Source organism: Cololabis saira, chromosome 10 (assembly GCF_033807715.1).
Source record: "Cololabis saira isolate AMF1-May2022 chromosome 10, fColSai1.1, whole genome shotgun sequence".
Classification (NCBI taxonomy): Eukaryota; Metazoa; Chordata; class Actinopteri; order Beloniformes; family Belonidae; genus Cololabis; species Cololabis saira.
In genome coordinates this window covers 17,422,049-17,444,639 of record NC_084596.1, presented here as the reverse complement: position 1 = coordinate 17,444,639, position 22,591 = coordinate 17,422,049, and the positions used below count along the sequence as shown (strand labels likewise).

General features: G+C 43.1%; 1 protein-coding gene across 3 annotated transcripts in view; it reads right to left on the bottom strand.

The window, feature by feature from the left end:
* The window catches only part of LOC133452497 (contactin-associated protein-like 4), a 138,019-nt gene that overhangs the window by 70,461 nt on the left and 44,967 nt on the right, over positions 1-22,591 (bottom strand). For all 3 annotated transcript variants that reach the window (XM_061731842.1, XM_061731843.1, XM_061731844.1), the window contains exons 2-3: positions 21,261-21,371; positions 72-265 (exon numbers count right to left, since the gene is read on the bottom strand). In XM_061731842.1, coding sequence (XP_061587826.1) covers positions 72-265; positions 21,261-21,371 — 305 coding nt within the window. The remainder of the gene's footprint in view (positions 1-71; positions 266-21,260; positions 21,372-22,591) is intronic.

Genomic DNA, 22,591 nt, shown 5'->3' with positions numbered 1-22,591 from the left:
TCTCATCCTGGACCTTTCTACATTATTATAATAAGCATATATGGCTCCGTATTTTCCAGAAAGGGACTCACCCCTAGACTGTCCTCTCGTCTGTACTGTTTCCAGTTGTGTCCGGTGTCGCTGAACATGAGCAGGTAGGACGTCAGCCAATCAGAGCTGCCGTAGCGACCCTGCGTGGCGACAGCCGTGATCTTGGTCCGCTCTCCCAAGTCGACCTCCAGCCACTGATACTGGTCTGAGATGAGGGGAGACCAACCTCCGGCTCCTACGGAAAGAGAGAGTTTTACAATCATTTCATTTCATCCTATGAGGTGAAAAAAAGCTTCCAAGTCACCCGCTTGTGTCTGTGGGGGAGGAATGGATGTCTTTGTTGATCCGGAGAGTTTTCAATATCTTTTCGTTCAGTGTTCAATTACTTAAAGGAGCTTGAGGCTCCTTTTAAGAAATTAGACTCTCTAGCGCCACCATTCACCACGACGGCCGTTGGGGGTACTGCAGCCAACAGCGAAGCGGGCACGGGAGAACGGGGAGAACGCACATGCAGCGTCATGTGACGTCACATCCGCAGGACAGCGCGGGAAATTCGGGACCGAATTGCAGCACATTTTGCAGCACACAGCCTGTTCAAGGCAAAGGAGAGATACACTAGAGGGCTCATTCTTTTGGGTTTGGAACGCTTCATCTGACATTATTACTAGAAAACTTAAAATGTATACGGATTTTTTTCATAAATCCTGCCACAATCCGGCCTCAAGCTCCTTTAACATATTTCTGCCCAGTAATTCAACACTGTCTTTTGGGTGTTTTTTCTTGTTTCAGCAACTGATGATTTACTTCATTCCAAGAAGCTGCCAGCTGCCAAAGCGCTGAGATTGAAGACCTTTATTGCATGGTTTAATATTTTTAATTTGGAGTCCATTTGTCTTCGTGAACTAAAAGAAATGAAAACAGCTACTAATTCTAACAATATCCCATTTTACAAACCAGTGGCTACCACAGCTTTTCATGACGCAGAAAAAGGTTTATTTTTGCATGAGAAGTTTTTCTTTTCACTTTGGTAAACTATTCAGGATGAGAGGTTTTCTCAACATCTTAGTCACTTTCTCAGCACATATATGTATATTGATTTATATACATCATAGTATATGATTTGCATGGAAAAAGGCACTGTATCTATATGAATGTTATTTATGTCAGTGGACAAATAAGAAGAAAATTGCAAACTACTTTGTTTAGCTTACCGGTACTGTATTGTGTAAGAAAAGTTTTAAGACCTGAAAACTCTGGAACATTGTTGCTTTTGTAAGTATCTAGTTTAACATGTCAGGAAAGTTAAAATTAAATAAATGAACTGGTTTCAGTTTGTCTTAGGATGAACAATGTCTGAACAAAGTATAATATATTTATGTTTAAATAAAATCTTTTAATACTAGTCTCAAACTATTGCAGTGAAATGTTCTAAACCAGTTTTGTTTTTTCATGAGTTTATTTTAATTTTGTCGGGTTTCACTGAAATGTCTATGAAAACGGCAAAGAGATTCCCTACAAAAGCTCCCTTTTCAACAACGTTGTCCCCCCTATGTTCATAGCGGTTGGTTTTAGGGGGTGGAATCCGCTGCTCCACTCTGTGTCTCCAGGTCTGTGAGGGATACTTTTTAGATCCTGACTGCCCCCAATGAAGTAACATGATGGTTGTGCCAGAGTTCAAATAAATGCTTTTCATCCATAGAAAATTATGTTTTAAATGTTTCTTTTAACCTCAAACAAACTTAATTTCTATGCACCCATCAATACAGAATGGAAAAGTAGTGACATTTGGATGTCATCAGTAGTAGATTTGGTGTCAATTTTGACTTAGTTTCATGTAATGGGCAGCTCGTTCAGTGACCGGATCATCCCACCCCGGTGCAAAACCGAGCGTTTCAGGCGCTCGTTGCTGCCATCAGACTGCAGAACAGCAGTGGGGACCACAGACTGTCACCACGCTGAGTCCCCCTCATCCCCCCTGACACTCACATTACTCTCCCCCACCTCACCGTTTTTCATTGTCTCTGCTGGACTTGGACTCCATTCTATTTATAATAAGAAACAACTGCACACTACTCCTTTATACTATATTAGTATAACAAACTATTTATTATATTTTACTCACTTAATGTATAGTACACTCATTCAGTTTATATGACACATTCAGTTTCTATTTTACTGTATTTTTTTTTCATAGTTATAATTTATCTTTATCATTTATTTAGTCTGAGTTCCTGTTGCCCAGAACATGTATCTGACTTTGAGCTGCTGTAACACCAGAATTTCCCCTCTGGGCATCAATAAAGGACTATCTTATCTTATCTTATTTAACATTTGTAAATTTTATTTGTTATCTGCAGGATTTACAGTTAAAACATTAAAAAAAAAATCAACCCTATGCATCCAAGTATAAAAAGGAGCCTTTTAATATCACTTTTTGGCAAATCAATGTGACATCCTGTCTATCTTCTTATACTGAAATGAAGAGATAGTTACGCTGGCTGAAGGCTCATTCTACAGGCATGTCAATCATGTCTGTGTGCACAACAAAGAGGAAACAAACATGCTCGCCATGCCATCTCTGACTGTTGAAAGTTATCTACGATGCCACATGTCTGAAACCGTCTTAGCAATCCTTGTTTGAGCTATAACCAATGTAACAGTAAGGAATGGACTGGCGTCACCCAAAGGAATGGAAACCTGGGCAGTAAGGAGGAGATGCAAACCTTCAACGAAACACAACCACAAATAGAGTAGGTAAATACTACTTTCTTAATCTTTTTTTTAAGTCTCCCTTTGCTCCCTGTATCACAGACAAATCCTGCTGCTGCATGCGCTGGTACAGAACGTTCCCTTAACCATGTTCATCGTCCTCGTTTTTTCTGTTCAACATGAAAGATTAAAGATGAAAAGAAAAAAATGTTGTGAATAGTTAAATTTTAATGCACATAAGGTTTGCCGCAACTTGTTCAATAAAAATATAGAGATGACAGTTAAATGATAACGAATGAAACAAAAAAAGCATCTGTATTTGTATGTGTTTGTTTGCTAGGGGGAGAGTAGAGGGTCCTCTCTTGACCCTCTCTATTTCCTCCACAGGATCAGCGGCTAAACAGAGTTCCCAATGGAGAAATTATACCTCAAAGATATTACCAACACCAACACTGCACATGACCTTGACATTTTAGTATAAAACAGGAGTTCCTCCATAGCTCTCCTTTTAGATTGCATGTCCCTGGGTTGCTAAGGTCAGGGCTCCTGGAAACCTGCATTAGAATTCGACCGCCAGCCTTTTGCTGCATGCATTACCCACTAGGGCTACACAATATATCAGAAATGTATTGTCATTGCCCTATGAACATAAATAATATCCATATTCCAAAAACAAAGAAAATATTGCAATAAATGGGTAGTTATTTTTAAAATGCCATGCATTTAAAGGGGACCTATTATGAAAAACACGTTTTTTCTTGTTTTAACATATATAAAGTGGTCTCCCCTCACCCTGCCAGCACAGGGGAGACAAAATACCATGAATTTCTGCAAGGTGTCTGACCCCCGCCGGACAGAGTCCCCCAGTGTCACGTGTTTTTTTTTTAGCTGATTAGAATCTGCTCCTGTCGTTACGTAACGACGGGAGCAGATTTCCATATGTTCAGCCTCCGCTGCTGAAACCACGCCCACAACCAGCTCTCTCCGCTGCTGGAGCGGTTCATCCTTGAGCCAGTCGGACGCGGCGCCGCGGCGGAGCGGATCCTGGTTAAATCATCCAGGTTCCCGGGTGGTTTGGGAGCTGGGTCCTTGGGGGTCTGTCCCAGGCAGGACCAGCTTCACCCTACGAGATTTTCAGGCAAATCTGTCGGTTTGATCACCGGTAACGGGCGATGCGCACAGGATGCGCTCCGCAGCCGATCTGTGCGCCCGTCGCGGGGTTGCGGCGCCCGTCGCGCAGCATCCGTCGCGCAGCATCCGCCGGGTAGATCCGGCTGAAATTCCGCTGGTCGGTCCCCGGGAGTCCCTGCTATCAGTCCAGGCCGGTTCCTGCGGTCCCGGCCGGTCGGAACCGGTCAGATTCCCCCGTTAAAGCCGCAGTGATGCGCGCTGCTCCAGCAGCGCTGCTCCCGGGCGCCCGGCGTGGCTCCGGGGCCAGCGTTCAGCATCCGCCGGCTTAAATAGTGCATACATTTTATTTATATATAACTCATATTTTATTTTTTAAACAATAAAGTTTCCATTTGTGAAAATTCAGTGTTGTGATCATTTACAGGCTCGGGCTGCTCTGGCGGAGCGAGGTTTATGCTCCTCCCCTGCTACACGTCATTCAGGGAGCCAATCAGCACAGAGCCTCATTATCATACCCCCCCCCCCCTTCCCTTAGAATGGAGCACAGAAAAAGAGGTTAGAAGCGGTAAAACTAGTGACAGGGCCCACAGGCTGGATTTATGATTTATGTAGAAAAAACAAGCTTTAGATTGTTTTTAAGACATTCAAGGCCTGTTTAAAATATACATTAAATGCCATAATAGGTCACCTTTAAGCACTAAAAGTCAATGTTATATTTGACCACCCAGATGAAAACTCACTTTCCAAGATGCCAAGTTAAATCATTTACATGGAGAGTGTTGTGATGGAGAAGACATTTTAAAGTATTTGTTTATATAATACAAATCATATCACAATTTCCAGCCATGACATCATATATAGCATGTTTTCCTAATGTTATGCAGCCCTAATTTCAACTATCAAAATACAAAAGCATCCCAATGATTTAAAGCGAAAAAACAAACATTTGCAATACAGATTCAATTACATGGTCCACCGTGTCAGAGTGGAGGTAATGTGGTGTGCAGATCTGTTTTCCTGGAAAAACATCTATGTTGGTCATTTTGTTATTAGATCTTATCGCATGCTGACATTGTGTATATAGAACCTCTCCCATCACTTTCAGAGGAATGGAAGCCATTTCACCAGACACACAGATACTGCTCTACAGCCGTATATTGGAAGTTATGCTTCTGCGGCAGGAACGGACACACCGGCGGAGCCAACAGTAAATCCTGACAGAAAACATCACGTTTCAACACTGGCTTATCAACAACTAACACAGACCGTATGAAGACATGGGCAGAGAGAGATATCATCCCATGACTCCCAAGCAGGAGTCTCATGTTCAACATTGAGGCAGCAGAGTTTCTGCTTCCTTCTTTTTAGTTGGGTAAGTCCTTATTTTTAATTTACATCATTCTATGGTTAAATATTAAAAGCGTTGGTTTTAATAATAGAAATTAAGAAGAGAAAAAGGTAAAAAAAAAAATTTTTATACAATAACACTTCAATGAAATTTGTATGTGTTGCCATGGTAACATGTAATGGTGATTGTTAAAAGCTTGTAAAATCCTCCTCAACCAAAAATGATGCGTCGTAAAACCTGAGGCAAATTTATTTCTTGTTACCCCATTAAGAAATTAGGGTTAAGGGCTACCCTGCATGTTGGAAACCGACATCAGCTATTTAGACTGAATTTATATCACTTATTTATACATATATTGTGCTTGATCAGTACAAAAGGATAATTTCATTCCTTTCTTTAGTTTGTTAACAATCAGCAAGCAACCTGAACATTATGTGGCGGCAAGCTGAGCATGAAAGCTAACAGTGAAAATGAATCATTGCCGGTCTGGTGGCACTCCAGGTTGATCTTTTCAGAGCTAAAGGCCAAAGCTAATAAGCTCTTGACTTCCAGACATGTCCACTGAAAGGGGGAAAGGAAAGAGCAGACACTCTGACCTTAACTCATGTCAATTAGACTGTGGAGAAAAGGAGAACGAGCTCAAAGGCAAGCGGCTCAGGGACTAAGAAGCGTTACGAAGATTTACACTGCCCACCCTGTCAGATATAATTGAAGCAGAGGTGAAGTGATGGCTGTTGCTCTGATCATTTTCTGTCACGGTTGTCCCTTTAAATCAAAGATAGAGCCATGTCGTCTGCTTTTCAGTGTCCGTAAAGGAAGCAAATCTGGACTTCACTGTAGTCATAGGAGTGACACCACTATTTTTACCTGGTCGTCTGAGCTACTTTCCCTTTTTTCTGCCACACTCACTCCCTCCTTCCCCAGTCTGCAGACACTTTGACGCACACACACAAAGTCAACACCAGGTGCAATGCTGTCTGAGATCAAATATGATCTGCTTGGGACATATTATTGCTCCACGTGTCTCACGTCTAGAGGATGTGACTCTGATTTGCAGGTTTGCATTGCACATAATGGGTTTGGAGGTTGTGACACGGTACCTATATTCGACTAAGCACTAGCAAGGAACAGTCGTGCAATTAAACGCAATTCAATACAAGCAACAGTCTTTGTATGTTCTATTGACCTAATGTTCTCTGAATAAAAGACCCCTGAGGCTATGTTTACTATTCATTTGACTTCATTAAATGGAATTGAACTAATTGAGCACTCTGTCTATTTTTGCTGATTGGTTCCAAATTACAAAGAAAATTGGCTTCCAGGAAACTTCCCATTGGAGTTCATTTAACCCTCATACCATTCATCATATGATAATACAGTACTTAGCGCAGTGAGAGCAGTAATTTCAAATTATATTATAAGTCTGAAGGCAAATTCTTTTACACAAACAAAAAACTAATTATAAACTAATCTGAGGTGACTTTGTTTTGCTACATCATCCCTAATCCACTTGCACTGTGAGGATTTTGACAACTGAAGCCAACTCTGTGTCTCTCTTTTCTTACCGGAGCAGTGCAGACAGTGTAGCAGGTAAAAAGAAAAACCAGTCAGCCTGCTCTTCTCTCTTTGAAGAGCACTGAAGTCTGACGCGAAGCTGCTGGGGTCAGCAGCGTTGCTATAAGAGGCAGATGCATAGATAAGTAAATAAAGACTTGCTGAATCATTAATTATGCACTGATATTCCATCTGACAGGAGCAGAAGAGAGACAGTATTGTACCATACAAAAGAAAAAGACGCACGTCAAATGAAGAGTTCAGCAGAAAGGACAAAGGCCAGGCAGAGGAGACAGTGAGTTTTTGAGGCGGGCAGAAAAGTGAACTGGCAGCGATACAGACAGACGAGTAGCTGAAATGGAAAGACAGCCCCAGAATGAGAGCTCATCATTTGCATATGAATGGCAACCAAATGGTAATTTCAGCAGACTGATAACATGTCAGACAGACTCCAAGCCTAATGGGCTCATTGCAGCAGTGGACTGACCACGTCAGTCGGCTCCTGCGTGACATTTCCATCCGTGCTTCACATTCAATGCTCCAACGTTAAGCACTGAACAAACACAGAGATGGGAATCAATGCTACTTGAAAAGAAGTCACATTCTGCTTATAAATCAAATTCATTTAGAAAGTGATTACAGTTGGACAATGGTTTGTTTTAAAAGGCTATTCCATCACAATTATAGCAGCAAAGGTGATAACTGTCATTTCTACTTGAGGAGAGAAACCATTTACACAATCAGACACCTATTATAATTTGGAAAGCTGACTAAATTAGTTCTTACTGGAGAAAATGTGACTACAGACAGTGAAACTAATGACTACAATGAGAAAAAGACTGAGAGGAAGAGGCAATTTAAAATACTATCTTTAACAGGGTAGAAAAATGGTGGAGAGGGGAAAATCTGTAAGATGATAAAAAAGCTGGAGAGGTAAACTGAACAAAATTGTCTTTGGCTTTGGGTTTGATCTTCTTCCTCTGTCGGAACTCCCTGTTTGGTTATGTTTCAGGTTTGTGTCCTGACCTTTGTACTTCTGTTTTCCTGTCTTTGTGGTTCGCCTGTTTGCGTGACTTCCTGCCTTATTTTAGCTCATCTTCACACAGCCAGTTTGTTCCACCTCTGTGGCGGCTGTAATCCTCCCCGCCGCGCTGTGTGAATGGCGCAGGTGGTGGAACGGCGTAACATTTTCGAGATTAATGCAGTGCGAATTGGCATTGTGCAGCGGTGCTGCGAGGACGGCTGCAAACTCCTGCAGAGGATAAGATCAGTACGTCCACTGGGACAGGTGAGACCCGACCTGGTGGGACATCTGACAGTGATCTTCAGGCGCAAAAATTAAATAAATATATTAAAATGAAGGAAAAAAAAGGTGAAGCACACAATTGCAATGGCATTTAAATTCATGGATTTAGTGGAATACAAAATAGCAATGATAATGTACAAAGTGTTCAACAGATTGTTACCTAGTAAAATTGTAAGCATGTTTAAAAGAAGGGTAAGTAGATATGAGCTTCGAGGGAAACATATGATTGAAAAACCAAAGTCTAGGACTAAAATTAAAGATCAATGTATTACTGTAAGGGGTGTAAATATATGGAATGCACTTGATGAAAAATTGAAGATGTGCCAGTCGATTCATGCATTCAAACGTTTGTTTAAGTTTAATGTGTTTGAAAAATATGAGGGATCCAGTAGATGATACTATTACGGAATTATGTTCGGGATTGTGTAAACAATATGATTTTTTTGTATGATGTTTTGTATGTTGCGATCTGAATAAGTTGATCATGTGAGAAGGGTAGGCGTTTTCGGTTAGGTCTCTTTATTATGTGAAATAATGCTTTCTGTTGGTGTCTAAATTCTGAATGACCTGGCCGAAATAAATATATTTTCATTCATTCATCATTCATTCATTCATTCATTCATTCATTCATTCATTCATTCATTCATTCATTCATTCATTCATTCATTCAAAAAAATAGGTGAAAAAAATAAAACCACCAGGTTTTCAACCACAGCAGAAACAAACTGGACAGTCCAGTGCGAACTTTGTCTCTCAACTTGGGGCACGAGCTACCAGATAAATCTGCATCCGGGCTTAGAAACCTGCAGAAGTCATGTCAGCATGTGTCCTGCTGAAGCTCCCACCTCTGGCTGCGGGAACACTGTGAGCTCCATCAGCGATGGGAATTCTGGTGACATGGAAAAAACCAGAAGCTTTATTTTTTTATTGCTGTTTTTTTTTTTACAGCACTGTGTTTTATTTGGCACCAACTAAATAAAGCAGCCAGTGATGAGAGAGATTAGGGACCTGTTGCTGACAGTGGGCCGCACCATAGAGGAAAGGGACGCGTTTTAGATTGCAGACAAAAATCCTGCATGAAACCACACTGGGGAGGGAATATTGCTCCGTCACTGGGATCACTGAGAATGCAAACGCAGACAGTGAAAACAGGGCTTTTCACCCTCCAAGGCTCTGTAGGTAATTGTTTATAGCACAATTGCTAAGTGAACATGGATTTAGAAAACATTATTCTTTTATGTTTGACTTCCCCTCCACTGTCACATCTGTATCTACTCAGCTCTCGTATATATTGTGCCCATATAGTCCTACTTTTATTTATATATATATATATATATATATATGTATATATATATATATATATATATATATATATATATATATATATATATATATATATATATGTGCAGCACTTTGTTGAAGGCTTCTTCAAATAAAGAACTTTTTTTTACTTTTCCTCACGGTCTTATGGATTTAGGTCCTGAAACTCTGACAAAAGTGAAGCAGAACATAAACATCCAGGCACGGGAGCCTGAAGTGGTGTGATTCATCCAGCATGTTTGTTAGTACAAAAAAAAAACGTTGGTCTCCAGTCGACATCTTATCCGAGTTTTTTAACCATTCCTGGACAAAGATGCACTAAATTATTTCCTGGCACACAATATTCAGTGTTTCATCTTTCCCAGCTTCGTCTTGTGTGTAACAAAATGTAGAAGTCCATGAATACATTGCTCCAGACGTAAATACATTTATTACTGCAACGATAAATGTGTTTCAAACAATGCAGGAAAGAAAAACATCAAAGAAGCTCAAATTGGCTTAACACACTATAATCCGTATCACCTCACTATGTGCGATGACAAAGGCTGCTCTGCTTCTGTTGGAGGCTGTTGGGGCCAGATAAAGGAAACAACATCTTTGGCTTGAAAGAGGAAAAATAAAGTGTGAATATGCTTGCAAGGGTTTATATATAAGGTTTTATGACTGGTGTATATGGATGCTTCTTGAACTGTCCTCGTCCTCCTCTCCTTTAAGTCTATGGGTCCAAACTTAGTTTAGTAAGTAACTATACAGAGATTTTCTTTTTTATCCTCACAGAACTTTTTTCATTTTGCCTTAATCTTGTTGCCGATCGATGTAATATTGATAATCTCTTTACAGTGCAATCTGTGACATGTACCACCCTCATAGCAGCGAAGCCGCACGATGGAGGTAGATTTCCCAAGCAGGGTATTTCGTCCCAACACATTGAAAAGGAAAGGACTCCATAGATTATCCAGTATCGATGTTCCAAGCCCCAGAACTCAATCCGATCCAGGAATCTAACAGCCCCACTGCATTATGCACCAACTGGATCTATTGATAATATCTCAGTCACAGACACCACAAGACACTCTGAAGGTTCTGCATCCAGACCAAATCCAAAACAACTGTTTTCTGGAATAATAGACAATCTATTTCTTTCCTAATCCTGGTGCAAAAGGGAAAATATTTGCTCAGTTTGAACAAATAGACAATCATAATCCTGAAACAACACCATCTGAATAGAAAACAAGGTGAAAATGCGATGTGTGCTTCTAAACATGCATGTCTGTTTGGGCAAATCCAGTCATTATGATACAAAGTCTTGGACTGTAAAGCCCACATTTAGTTACACATGCAAGTATCATGTGGGTGGCATTAGAAGGCTTTCATAAACTCTGTGCACTTAGGAAGAAAATTGAGCTCAAAGCATACTTGCTCCTCTGAGAGTTAGCGGAGGCAGAGTAGCAGCAGCAGAAGCACTGAGAAATAAGATGGATGCGTTCATTTATTCATTGATTTCCTCTGCAAACCTGCACACCAAATACAGGTTGGGTGGAAATGTGGCACAAACGGCTCAAGCGACAGAGCCAGATTTGAAATACGCAGAAGTGGAATGAGAGCTCAACGTGTCTGATGATGCTGTCGGCAAAACAGCGGTCAGTCATAGCACTCCCAATCAAAATTACTGTATTTCATCATCTTAACATGATTATTAGTGATTACTGATACAATGTAGGATTAACAACACACAGAAAAGGTGTTTTTCTACCTTATCACTATAGCAGTTATGTCTAAGATGTTAGACAGGTGTTCCATGATCCACAGATGTGAAGGCCCTTCAGAGATTATTATTATTATTACAGTGTGTACTGTATATATGTCACCTATGTCCTTAGATTTTACCTTCATTTTGATCCTTTGATTTCTTTTTACTGTGACATTATGTTCCTTTATGTTGCCATTTTGCCTTTTGCCTCTCCTTTTGCAGTAGTCCTTGTTTCTTTTCTCTTTTTTTTTCAATTGTGATCTGGGATTTTCAAAATAGAAATGTTGCTATTTTCAAGAGACCCGAACTTAGACACCTCCCGCTGGCCCCTTGGACCCAAAATAGTCTTTAGCTGAAAAACCAAAGCAAGAAAGAACAAAAAAACAAGCTGAAAGAATTTTAAATGTGTCATGGAGCTGGAGACAACTCCTGAGCTAGATACTGTAAGAATCATCTGATCCTTTTCTGTGTGAGAAACACATTGTAAAGGAATTTTTAGGCATTAAATAATTGTGGATCATTAACTCTTCATCTAAATATATAAAATAGTTACTTAGCTAAAAGACATTTTTTTTAAAACATAAGCTACCATTGAACATACTAACTTTTCTCTGACATTTCTACATGCCAACAGTAAAATAGCATGTAGTATTAAAAAAGCTGTTTAGCTCTATTTAAGTATCCCAGTGAGTTATGAGTGTAACAGGGTCAAATCACAACACTGTGACCCTGAAAAATGGAGGTCGTTAATTTTTTCCATCTCAGTTTCACCATTGGCCAAACTCATCAAACAAAAAGATATCAATCATCTAATAACTTTTCAGGGCATGGCGATTCAAATGTGGAATCAGTCAGACTCGCTTCTGCACCTCTTCATGCTCAGCTTCCTTTGCTTCCCAGGTGGTGAAACTCATCCAGATCCAGATTAACCCCCCTCCCACCCCCCCAGCTGTTTCTGGGCTTTGATATCAGAGATAAAGCAGTGGAGCCACAATCTTGGTTTTGTCAAAGCCTCACATCAGCTTCCAGCGCAGGACTCCCAGCTGGCTGGACAGAAACCATTCACAGATCGGACTTCGGTTATAGCCCTCAAATACAAAACGCTTTGAGCCTCCAGCTGTGCCTTAAATATGTTCACACGCTCGGTGTTTATGTTCACTGATCATTCACGGCATATTTGTCTACATTTATGTAACTTTCCACTAGGGGTGTAACGATACAGTAATCTCACGATACGGTACGATACACGATATTGAGGTCACGATAACGATACGATATTATAGCAGTATTTTTTTAACAACCTTGCATGAGGAACATATGACTGGAAAAAATGGTCTTTTATTTGAAAGACACAAAATACAAAACAATGCTGTGCATTTGCCCTATTGTTACAGTTTGTAATGCTTTATAACTGTTTAAGTTTTAAAGAGAAAGCCAGGCCAACCATTTTCCACAAACTGAACTAAAAGTTGTAACGGGCTGGTCTAAGGGGTGCCAGTCAGAGTCACGTCTGACAAATAAAAATAACTTTCAACTCAAAAATAAACAGACCTTCAACCCGTACAACAATGTGATAGTGCTCCAAAATAACCAACATACAATAAAGAAACAATTATTCAGACAAGACACAACACAAGTTTCCGTTTGTTTCTTTGTATTTCAGTCCATTCCATATAATCCCGGAATTCCGGTCATTCCACTCCCGATCCCCGACTGTGTATTCCAGTATACAAAAATTAGATCCGGTCCGGGTTTTACCGCGGATCCCCACCCTACGGGCAACCAGGAAACAGTGTCAGGTAAACACACCACACGGTGAAAATGATTTTAAAGACAAAATAAAACAAGACACTGTACCTCCCGTCAGCAAAGTCTGGTCAGTCTGGGGGACAAAGCAGTCATGGAGCTAGGAACTCTGTGGATTCAGTAAGGCTTATTTTTACCAAGGGTTATAAATGAAATATGCTCGTAACTGCTAGATGCTCAGGAGGTTCTTACCGTGGGCTTCAATGCACAATGGCTTTAAGAACAAGGACTTCCCGTAGCAGGTAAGATTAATCAATATTGGTTGTGTCAACTCTAGTTGTGTCTTTGGCTGTGTTTTACCGCAGGTCTGACAAGAGTGGATGGGTGTGTTTTGAAGTAATTTGCAGGGGTGTTGGCGTGTTCTCATTGGTTGCATGGAAAGGGGCGTGAACGGCTGGATTATTTAATGACGTCAGATCAGCTGGGTCGCTACACTCCTCCCCCCTTAATGAAAGCCGACCAAGGGTAAGGCTGCTGCAGTCATCCTCTTGTCGTCCTCCAGATCCATCCCATTCACCCCGGGAAGCAGAGAAGGTGGTGTCCGGGAACCCCAGGAAGTCCTCTTCCTCTGAGTCTTCGAGAAAGATGTCCAACAGGCGCTTACGCTCTTGCTCCTCCAACTCTTGCGCAGAGGGGTAGCAGGGCTTCAGCCGGGAAACATGGACAACCTTCAGGTCCTGCCCTGAATCCTCCAGAACCACCTGGTAATTAACCGGTCCAACTTGCTGCACCACTCTATAAGGGCCTTGCCATTTAGGGGCCAGCTTCGCAGTGAAGGATTTTTCGGCTTTGGAGAGTGGATGGGCTCGGGTCCAAACTCTGTCTGATGGCTGAAACTCAATGTCTCGCCGAGTTTTGTCGTAGTTTCTTTTCTGCCGACGTCGCGCAGAGTCTAGGTTCTTTGTGACAAAGGCACTCAGATCTTCCAGCTGGACAACCTTAGCATAAGCAGGGGTGTCTGGCGCAGACTCTCTGGGTTGTAGCACAACATCCAGGGGTCCTCTCAAGGGGCGACAGAGATTCAGCTCTGCAGGCGAGACCCCAGTGGACTCCTGGACGGCGGAATTGATGGCGAAGCGGAACTCTGCGAGGTATTTGTCCCAGTGCTTGTGCTGGTTCCCGACATAGGAAGCAATCATGGCTTTTAAGGTACGGTTCACTCTCTCAGTAAGGTTGGTCTGGGGATGATAAGCTGAGGTTAATTTGTGTCCCACATTCCAGGTCCTGCACACTGTTTGGAAGACTGAAGAGATGAACTGTGAACCACGATCAGACAGAAGGAAATCTGGGAGGCCCCATCTGGTTAAGATGTCTTTCACCAGCACCTGAGATATGGTTTCTGCCGTGGCCTTTCGCAAGGGGAATAATTCCACCCATTTGGAATAATAGTCCACAAAAACCAGGAGGTACATATTTTGTTTTGAGCTCTTGGGAAATGGCCCCATCAAGTCCATGCCCAGCATCTCCCAGGGACGTTGGACCAGAGTTTGCTGCAGCTTGCCAGCCAGTCTGCGGTTTTCAGGTTTGTAGGCTTGACAAACTTGGCAGTTCTGCACATGATGCCGTACATCCAGGCTCAGCTGCGGCCAGTAGACCAGATGTTGCAGTCTCCGGTAGGTTTTATGCCTCCCAAGATGACCAGAGAGGGGGTCCTGGTGGAAATAGTCCAGAAGCTGCTCTCTGAAGCTGGGAGGTATGTAGAGCTGGTAGATGGTTTTGTAGGGGAGGGTGACCACACGATAGATGAGATCCTCCATTATGCAAAGAGTAGTATTGGAGTTAATGGTGACCTTGTCATTTTCCACAATCTTTCGATATAGGGCCTGGCATTCAGAGTCCTCCTGCTGTGCCTTCCATAAGGCCTCGATGGAGAGAGGAAGCTCTTTCGACGGTCCTGAGGAGGCAGATATGACAGAAGCACACACAGGTAGAGAGGGCTGATCTCCTGTTGGAGCTCGAGAAAGGGCATCGGGCACGGTGTTATATTTCCCTTTCCTGTATTCCACTGTGAAGGTGAATTCTTGCAGCCGGAGGGCCCACCTGATGAGCCGAGTGCTGGGTTTGGTGGTTTTAAACACCCACAAGAGAGAGGCATGATCAGTGACCACTGTGAAGAGTCGTCCTTCCAGGTAAGTCCTCCACTTCTCCAGAGCCCACACCACAGCCAAGCATTCCAGTTCGGTGGCAGAGTAATTCCTCTCAGCTGGATTCAGGTTGCGGCTGGCAAAAGCGAGGACTTCCTCTGTTCCCAAATCTGACTTCTGGACCATCACGGCTCCAAGCCCTACCTCGCTGGCATCCGTGTACACCACAAAAGGAGCCTTGAAGTTTGGGTGTCCAAGGACAGGTGGGTTGACCAGATGTTCTTTAAGTGTGTCAAATGCCGCTTGGCAGGCAGGTGACCAGATGAACCTGGCTCCTTTTTTCTTCAGGGCATTGAGTGGCTCCGCGATCCGTGAAAAATTGGGAACGAACCGATGATACCACCCCGCCATTCCCAGGAACCTCTGTACCGCTTTCAGGTTAGTAGGAACGGGGAAGCTGCGCACTGCTTCTGTCTTGTCCGGGTCAACGTGTACTCCATTAGCTGATACGATGTGCCCCAAGAATTTCAGAGATGTCCTAAACAGTTTGCTTTTTTTCATATTTACAGAGAGGCCAGCTCTTCGCAGCTTGTCAAGGACAGATTGTACATCACCAAAATGCTGCTCCCAGGAGGGGGAGAAAATGATGATGTCGTCCAGATAGACGAAGCAGATCAAGCCTTTCAGTTCTCCTAGGGCTCTCTCCATAAGTCTTTGGAAGGTTGCAGGTGCGTTCTTCAGTCCAAATGGCATGACTTTAAATTGAAACAGACCCAGAGGGCAGGTGAAAGCTGTGATTTCTCGCACCTCAGGATCCATTTCCACCTGCCAGTACCCACTATTCAGATCCAGTGAGGAGAAAACTGCAGCACCTGCGAGGTTATCCAGGATTTCCTGGATGGTGGGAATGGGGTAGGCATCAGTGATGGTGTTTTCATTCACTTTCCGGTAATCCACACAAAACCTTGGTTTTCCAATCTTCCGGGGAATCAACACCACCGGAGAAGCCCAAGCCGAGCAAGAAGGTTCAATGACATCCTCCCGTAGCATGTCATCGAGGAGCTCCTTCATCACCTTCAGCTTCGGAGGGGAGACACGATAAGGTTTCTGTTGAATGGGAATGGGATGAGTGAGGAATATTGGATGTTTCAACAGGTCAGTGCGTCCCACTTTAGTTGTGCAAACATCAGTGTTATTATACAACAAAGTCTCCAACTGGATTTTTCCCTGTTCCTGCAGATGAGCCTCCTGGATGGCCTGCTGGAACAATTGTGAGTCTTCCCCATAGGTCTGTGGAGGGAATAGTGCATAGGCCGATGGAGCTTCCACGGAAAATAAAGCAACAGTGTTGCCAGACTCCCCCTCCCCCAGCGGAGAGGCCGCTGCACAGAAGAAAAACCTCCTCTTGTCATCTTCCCGGAACCAGTACGTCCCTCCTGCCACATCAATCTGCATTCCCGTGAAAAACACGAAATCCAACCCCAGCAGAGCAGGAAATGCCAAACCAGTTGAATCCAGAACCACCACCGTCACCAACCAAGTCTTTTCCAGCAAGGTCACCTCCAATTCCACCCAACCAAGGGGCCTCCTGGGCTCTCCATCTGCCAAATAGAGCGGGTCACCCGTCCAAGGGCAAAGCCTGTCGCCCGGAGCCTTGATGCTCTCCCATACCTGTTCGCTGAGCAGAGTATAGGTAGACCCAGTATCCACCACTGCTTTGCCACTCCAGTTCCTCACAGTCACCAGCACCGTTAACAAACGCGGCAGGGCAGTGCCGTAGCTCCCTCCAGGGCTGCTGAACTCCTTCAGCCCTCTCACAAAAGAATGAGAGGGAACACACGACGATGGCTGTGCTGCCTGTTGCGTCAAGGTATTGACTGAAGGGCGGTTCTGCTCGTCTGAAGGGCGGGAGGCCGGTGTATGTGGCTGCTGAGTGCATGCGGGTGGGCGGGGTTGCTGAGAGTTAGAGGGCTGCTGTTGTCGCTGAGGGTGGGGTTGATGAGGGTGGGGTTGATGAGGGTGGGGTTGGGAGGGCGGCTGATGCTGTTGCGAGCGGGACTTAGTCTTCTGAGACTGATTGTAAGCGGGACATGAGAATGGAGCGTGACTGCCTTTACACCTCCAACAGTAAGGATGAGCAGGTTCTGGAGCCACAGGAGGGGAAAAAGCATGTGGGGTGGCGGTGGGATTTACCCCAGTTGGAACCCTGGTGTTGGCAGAAGTGTACCGCCGGGGTGCCTCCTTCTGTACTTCCTTCTCCCTGTCCTTTTCCAGCTGTCGTCCCAGCCTCACCAGAGCATCCACAGTTTTAACCCCACTGCTCCGCAGCTGGCTCGCCAAATGTGGACGGATGTTCTTCAGGATGAGCTGGATGATTTTCTCCTCCGAGATATCTGCTTTCCACCGACGGCAGAGGGCACGGTACATATAAGCAAAATCTCTGATGCTCTCCTCATCCCCTTGCACCCGCGTCCTGATTCGCTCTTCCAGCTCATCCATATAATCCTCTGAGAGGAAAGCTGACAGAAACCCATGCTCAAAGTCCTTCCAGGTGAATGTCTCCAGCCTCACCACATCCCACCAGTCGCGAGCTGTTCCAAACAGGACGTTGCGCAGGGCAGCGAGAAGTTCCTCATTAGTAAGGGGATTTAATGCCAGATAGTCTCGACATTGCTCCAGGTAAGTGAGAGGGTCACTACAATCTCCCATTCTGCCAAAACAAGGAAACTGTAATTTAATGGGGCTTTTCATCCCCATTCTCCCTCTCAGATCTCCCAGGATATGGCTGCCAACCGGAGATGGACCGACTGGTGATGGCAACGTCTCAAGACAGCCAGGTTGCATGGTGGAGTGCAGCCGCACACGAGCTTCACCCTCTGGCCGTCTTGCTGGTAGGAAGACAGAGGGTGGTGGAGATGAAATGGGGGTGGTCTGTACAGCAATTGACTGGGACGAGGGTAGTAGAGGGTGGAGGGTTTGATGTTTTATAGTGCTGACCTCCCCACTCATACTAACCAATTGCTCATGACATGCTGTCATTTCCTCCTGCAGGTGTGTGACGGTGGCCACCATTGGAGCCAAAACATCTCTGATGTCCTTCAGCACCTCTGTATGATGATGTTTAAATCTCCATTTAAGTGAGGCCGTGAACTGAGTCTGGAGATACTCAGTGTGCCGTTGTAAAGAGCTCTTTATTTCCTGCTGTCCATGCTCCTGAATCCCACTGAATGCCTGTTTCAGATCAGACAGGACCTCCAGTATTTTATTATTATGAGCTCGTTGCTCCACTTTAAATTGCATGAACATGCCATCCATTCCTACTTGGTTCCTTTGCAGCTCATCCAACGTCCGCCGAACGTTATTGTCCATGTTATCGTCGACTTTAGGCTGTATCAGTGGAAACTCTCCTGTCAGGTCCATGTCCAAGAGTGACATATTTGACTGAGCTCCTACATGTCCAGGACCTGTATCCTCCCGTTGGGCAGCAGGGGGTGGTGTTCCAAAGCCAACAGAGGGGGGGAGTTGCCATTGATCCTCCTGTCCAGTAGATGGCAGTGTCACCAGAGAAGAATCCTGCAGCTGATCCAACCCAGTATCTTCCATCTTGACTGTGTTCTGCAGGTTGTTCTCAAACAATCCTTTTCTTTATTATTTTTTTTTTATTTACTTATTATTCTTTTTTTTCTATTTATTTTTCTCTTTTTTTTTGTGAAAACCAGGGTGTGGGTGTCTTTTAAACGTGGGGTGCCACTTTGTAACGGGCTGGTCTAAGGGGTGCCAGTCAGAGTCACGTCTGACAAATAAAAATAACTTTCAACTCAAAAATAAACAGACCTTCAACCCGTACAACAATGTGATAGTGCTCCAAAATAACCAACATACAATAAAGAAACAATTATTCAGACAAGACACAACACAAGTTTCCGTTTGTTTCTTTGTATTTCAGTCCATTCCATATAATCCCGGAATTCCGGTCATTCCACTCCCGATCCCCGACTGTGTATTCCAGTATACAAAAATTAGATCCGGTCCGGGTTTTACCGCGGATCCCCACCCTACGGGCAACCAGGAAACAGTGTCAGGTAAACACACCACACGGTGAAAATGATTTTAAAGACAAAATAAAACAAGACACTGTACCTCCCGTCAGCAAAGTCTGGTCAGTCTGGGGGACAAAGCAGTCATGGAGCTAGGAACTCTGTGGATTCAGTAAGGCTTATTTTTACCAAGGGTTATAAATGAAATATGCTCGTAACTGCTAGATGCTCAGGAGGTTCTTACCGTGGGCTTCAATGCACAATGGCTTTAAGAACAAGGACTTCCCGTAGCAGGTAAGATTAATCAATATTGGTTGTGTCAACTCTAGTTGTGTCTTTGGCTGTGTTTTACCGCAGGTCTGACAAGAGTGGATGGGTGTGTTTTGAAGTAATTTGCAGGGGTGTTGGCGTGTTCTCATTGGTTGCATGGAAAGGGGCGTGAACGGCTGGATTATTTAATGACGTCAGATCAGCTGGGTCGCTACAAAGTAAATGTCAGGTTTGCATTATGCATCTTCAGTTTCATACAAGTACAAATATTTTGCCACAAACTGAATAGTTTCTTTCATGTATGATTTGACTTTTTTCTTTCTAATTTAACAACTAAAATTAAATAAATAAATAAAAGTAAATAAAAAAAATTTTACATCATAAAAAAGATTGATTCATGCTCACCTTATAAGTGTAAGAGATTTATTTTTGTTAAGAAGTTTATTTTGGTAATTCAGGGTTCATTATTTTATAAATATATTCTTTATATTCTGATGTAAATCAGGGACTATAATGACACTAGTCAGTTTATCTGTAGTTGTTAATATGTTTTAGATTGGGCGGAGTGATTCGCCACAGTACGGCACTAGGGGCTGTGTTGATGTTCTAAAATCCTACGCTGTTGAGCGGACATTAAAGTAGACTGGAACTCAGCAGAAGTTGCCTGCATGTTTATCGTACTCACGACCAGAAAAAGGTTTAATTTAATAAGGTAAGGCTTAACTCTACACCAGCCTTACATAATTAAAAGTTCAGAGCTCAAAACGGGACCGTAAAACGGGACTAGTTTCTTCTGAGCGGAGTAAGATTTTGGTCCGCGGGTCGAGGTGCGGTCGCGGCCGCGGTCGCGCTCGGATGCGCGTTTCTAGTCAACACAATAGATTAATATTAATAACCCAATATCGCGATACACTTTGTCACCTCCACGACACGTATTGTGACGTTTTTGTATCGCAAAATTTCGTGGCACGATATATTGTTACACCCCTACTTTTCACAGAACTTTAGTTGTGACATAGCTCTTCCTGTCCACGTAGATTTCTGACGCATAGATCACTTGCGTCTACTCAGCTTTGGTTTCTACTTCTGTAATTTCCTGGCACTCTGTTGTCGTCCTGATGTGTCGGTCTAATGCGCTTATTATTCTGTCGTGTCCTCATTCGTTTCCAGTGAAAAGTCGTATAACAGTTGACACGTTGTCTTCGACTACTGAATTACACTGTAAGAAGATTATCCAGGCGTAGCGTGTGGAAAACAGTTTATACTAAGAGCTTCAGACATAATAATCATGGGAGAGTCACACTCATAAGAGACAGACAGTATAGTGTGATGTCTAATGTGGGTGTTTTAACCAATGAACGCAAAACAATACAAAGATGCATCTGATGGACACTTCCAGAGCGACGAAGTGAGTGCACGGAGTTTACAGCAATATAGACTGAAAAGACGCTGTCAGATTAGCGAAGTACACACAGACAGAGCTGTTAAAAGAGCTTTGTCACAACATCTTGTGAGTGATTAGTGAATGTAGAACATAGAACCTCATTAAAGAAAAAAACTACTGTAGCTGCAATTAAGAAAGAGGATAAAGCAACTATTTTATTCATGGATGTATCGTGTCCAGCCTCATAGAAATTATTCTTTTTTTTTGTTTTCTTCTAAGAGAGTCACTGCAGCTTTGGTTTTTTTAATTAAAATCTTTTATGTTTGTGATATTTTGTGCATTGTATCATGAGTGCAATCCTGTGTTGTAAGGCACTGTTTTACACTGTTTTATGCACGTTCAAAAATACAAGACACGTATCATTGAGGGATAGACATTCTGAGCAACCGTGTAGTGGATGGACATCACTCTCCACACATGCATGTGGCAGTCACAGCTCCACCACAGCTCATGCATCGACTCGTTTCTTACCGTCTCTCCTGTTGAGTTTGGCGAAGCCTGGTGCATGGCTGCTGGACAGCTGGGAGGAGCTTCTGAAGGACGATGGCGGCAGATTGGACACCAGCGGGCCTTCACACACCTCTATCAATAAAAAAAACAAAGCAGAACAGGTTCAAATCTTGCATAAATTGCTTTGACTGAGCATGCAGGTTTGTAAACATGCAGTACTGCTGAATGCAGTCAGTCTGGGTCTGGTCCTGCCCTGTTCCAGTTAGTTTAGTCAATTGTTCTGGACAGAGCAAAATCCAGCAAACCCTGGATGTGATCAAACAGAGGATGAAGTTCGTTAGTTTATATATGATAGAGTCTGAATATTTACTGTGTAGTAACTGGCCCTTGTGGGTTGTTGTTGTTCTTGTTTGTTTAGATTTGTCTGAACAGAAGAGCTCAAATTGACTTATTAGACTAATATGAAACGAGCAAACTCATTGTGCATTATAATCGTGTTCCAGCGACACTGCAGCTGTTAGTTTCTCTTTACATACGCAGGATATTTTTCTTCTAGCCATGCTAAGATGAATGTGTTTGAAAATCTCAGGTAGATTTCATATTGCTTATGTCTGGGATCATAATAATAAGTCCTGTCACCGTATATTTTGATCAATTTACTATTCCTTATAAACACTCGTCGATCCTCAAATTGAAAGGTTTTTTTGTGGCTTTTAAGACAACAATGCGGTCTTTAAGTGAACCAAAATCTTAAATTGAATCAAAGGTTCTCTGCAGAGATAAAAACCCAGATGAGTGTTTGAGAGAGCAGCAGCCAACAGCAGAAATCACACTGAGGACTTCACAATTTCCGACGCGGTTGGAGATGGATTACTCTCCAGCTCTTGAGCAGAAAAAAAAAAAATAAAAATCTGTTGAAATGATAAAACCAGCATGAGAGGAGCTCCCTTCTATCTCCAAATTATTACCTTTTTCTGGTTCAAAGAAACGTAGTTTAGCATTTTAGCTTTGATCCAGGGACACCAAAGGAGGCTCGATGCCATCAGATAACACTGAGAAACAAACAGCTCTTAAATTGAAACCACTTACAACTGTGAAATGACAGTTTAACATGATAATGTCCCCCAGAGGAAGCAGGTCTTCAAGATGTAATGGCTCCATATTAGATGAATGAACAGTGTAATGATGTCCAATTGGATCAGTGAATGAGGTACGTATGTTTTGATGGATAAATGAGTTCTGCAGTCACGTCAAGCTGTGGAGATAAACAGCATCCTGACTGACTCTGCAGGTTGATGGAGATGAATCAGTGTTGTCATTGGACTGTTGGATCGTCTATTAAAGTCTTTCTT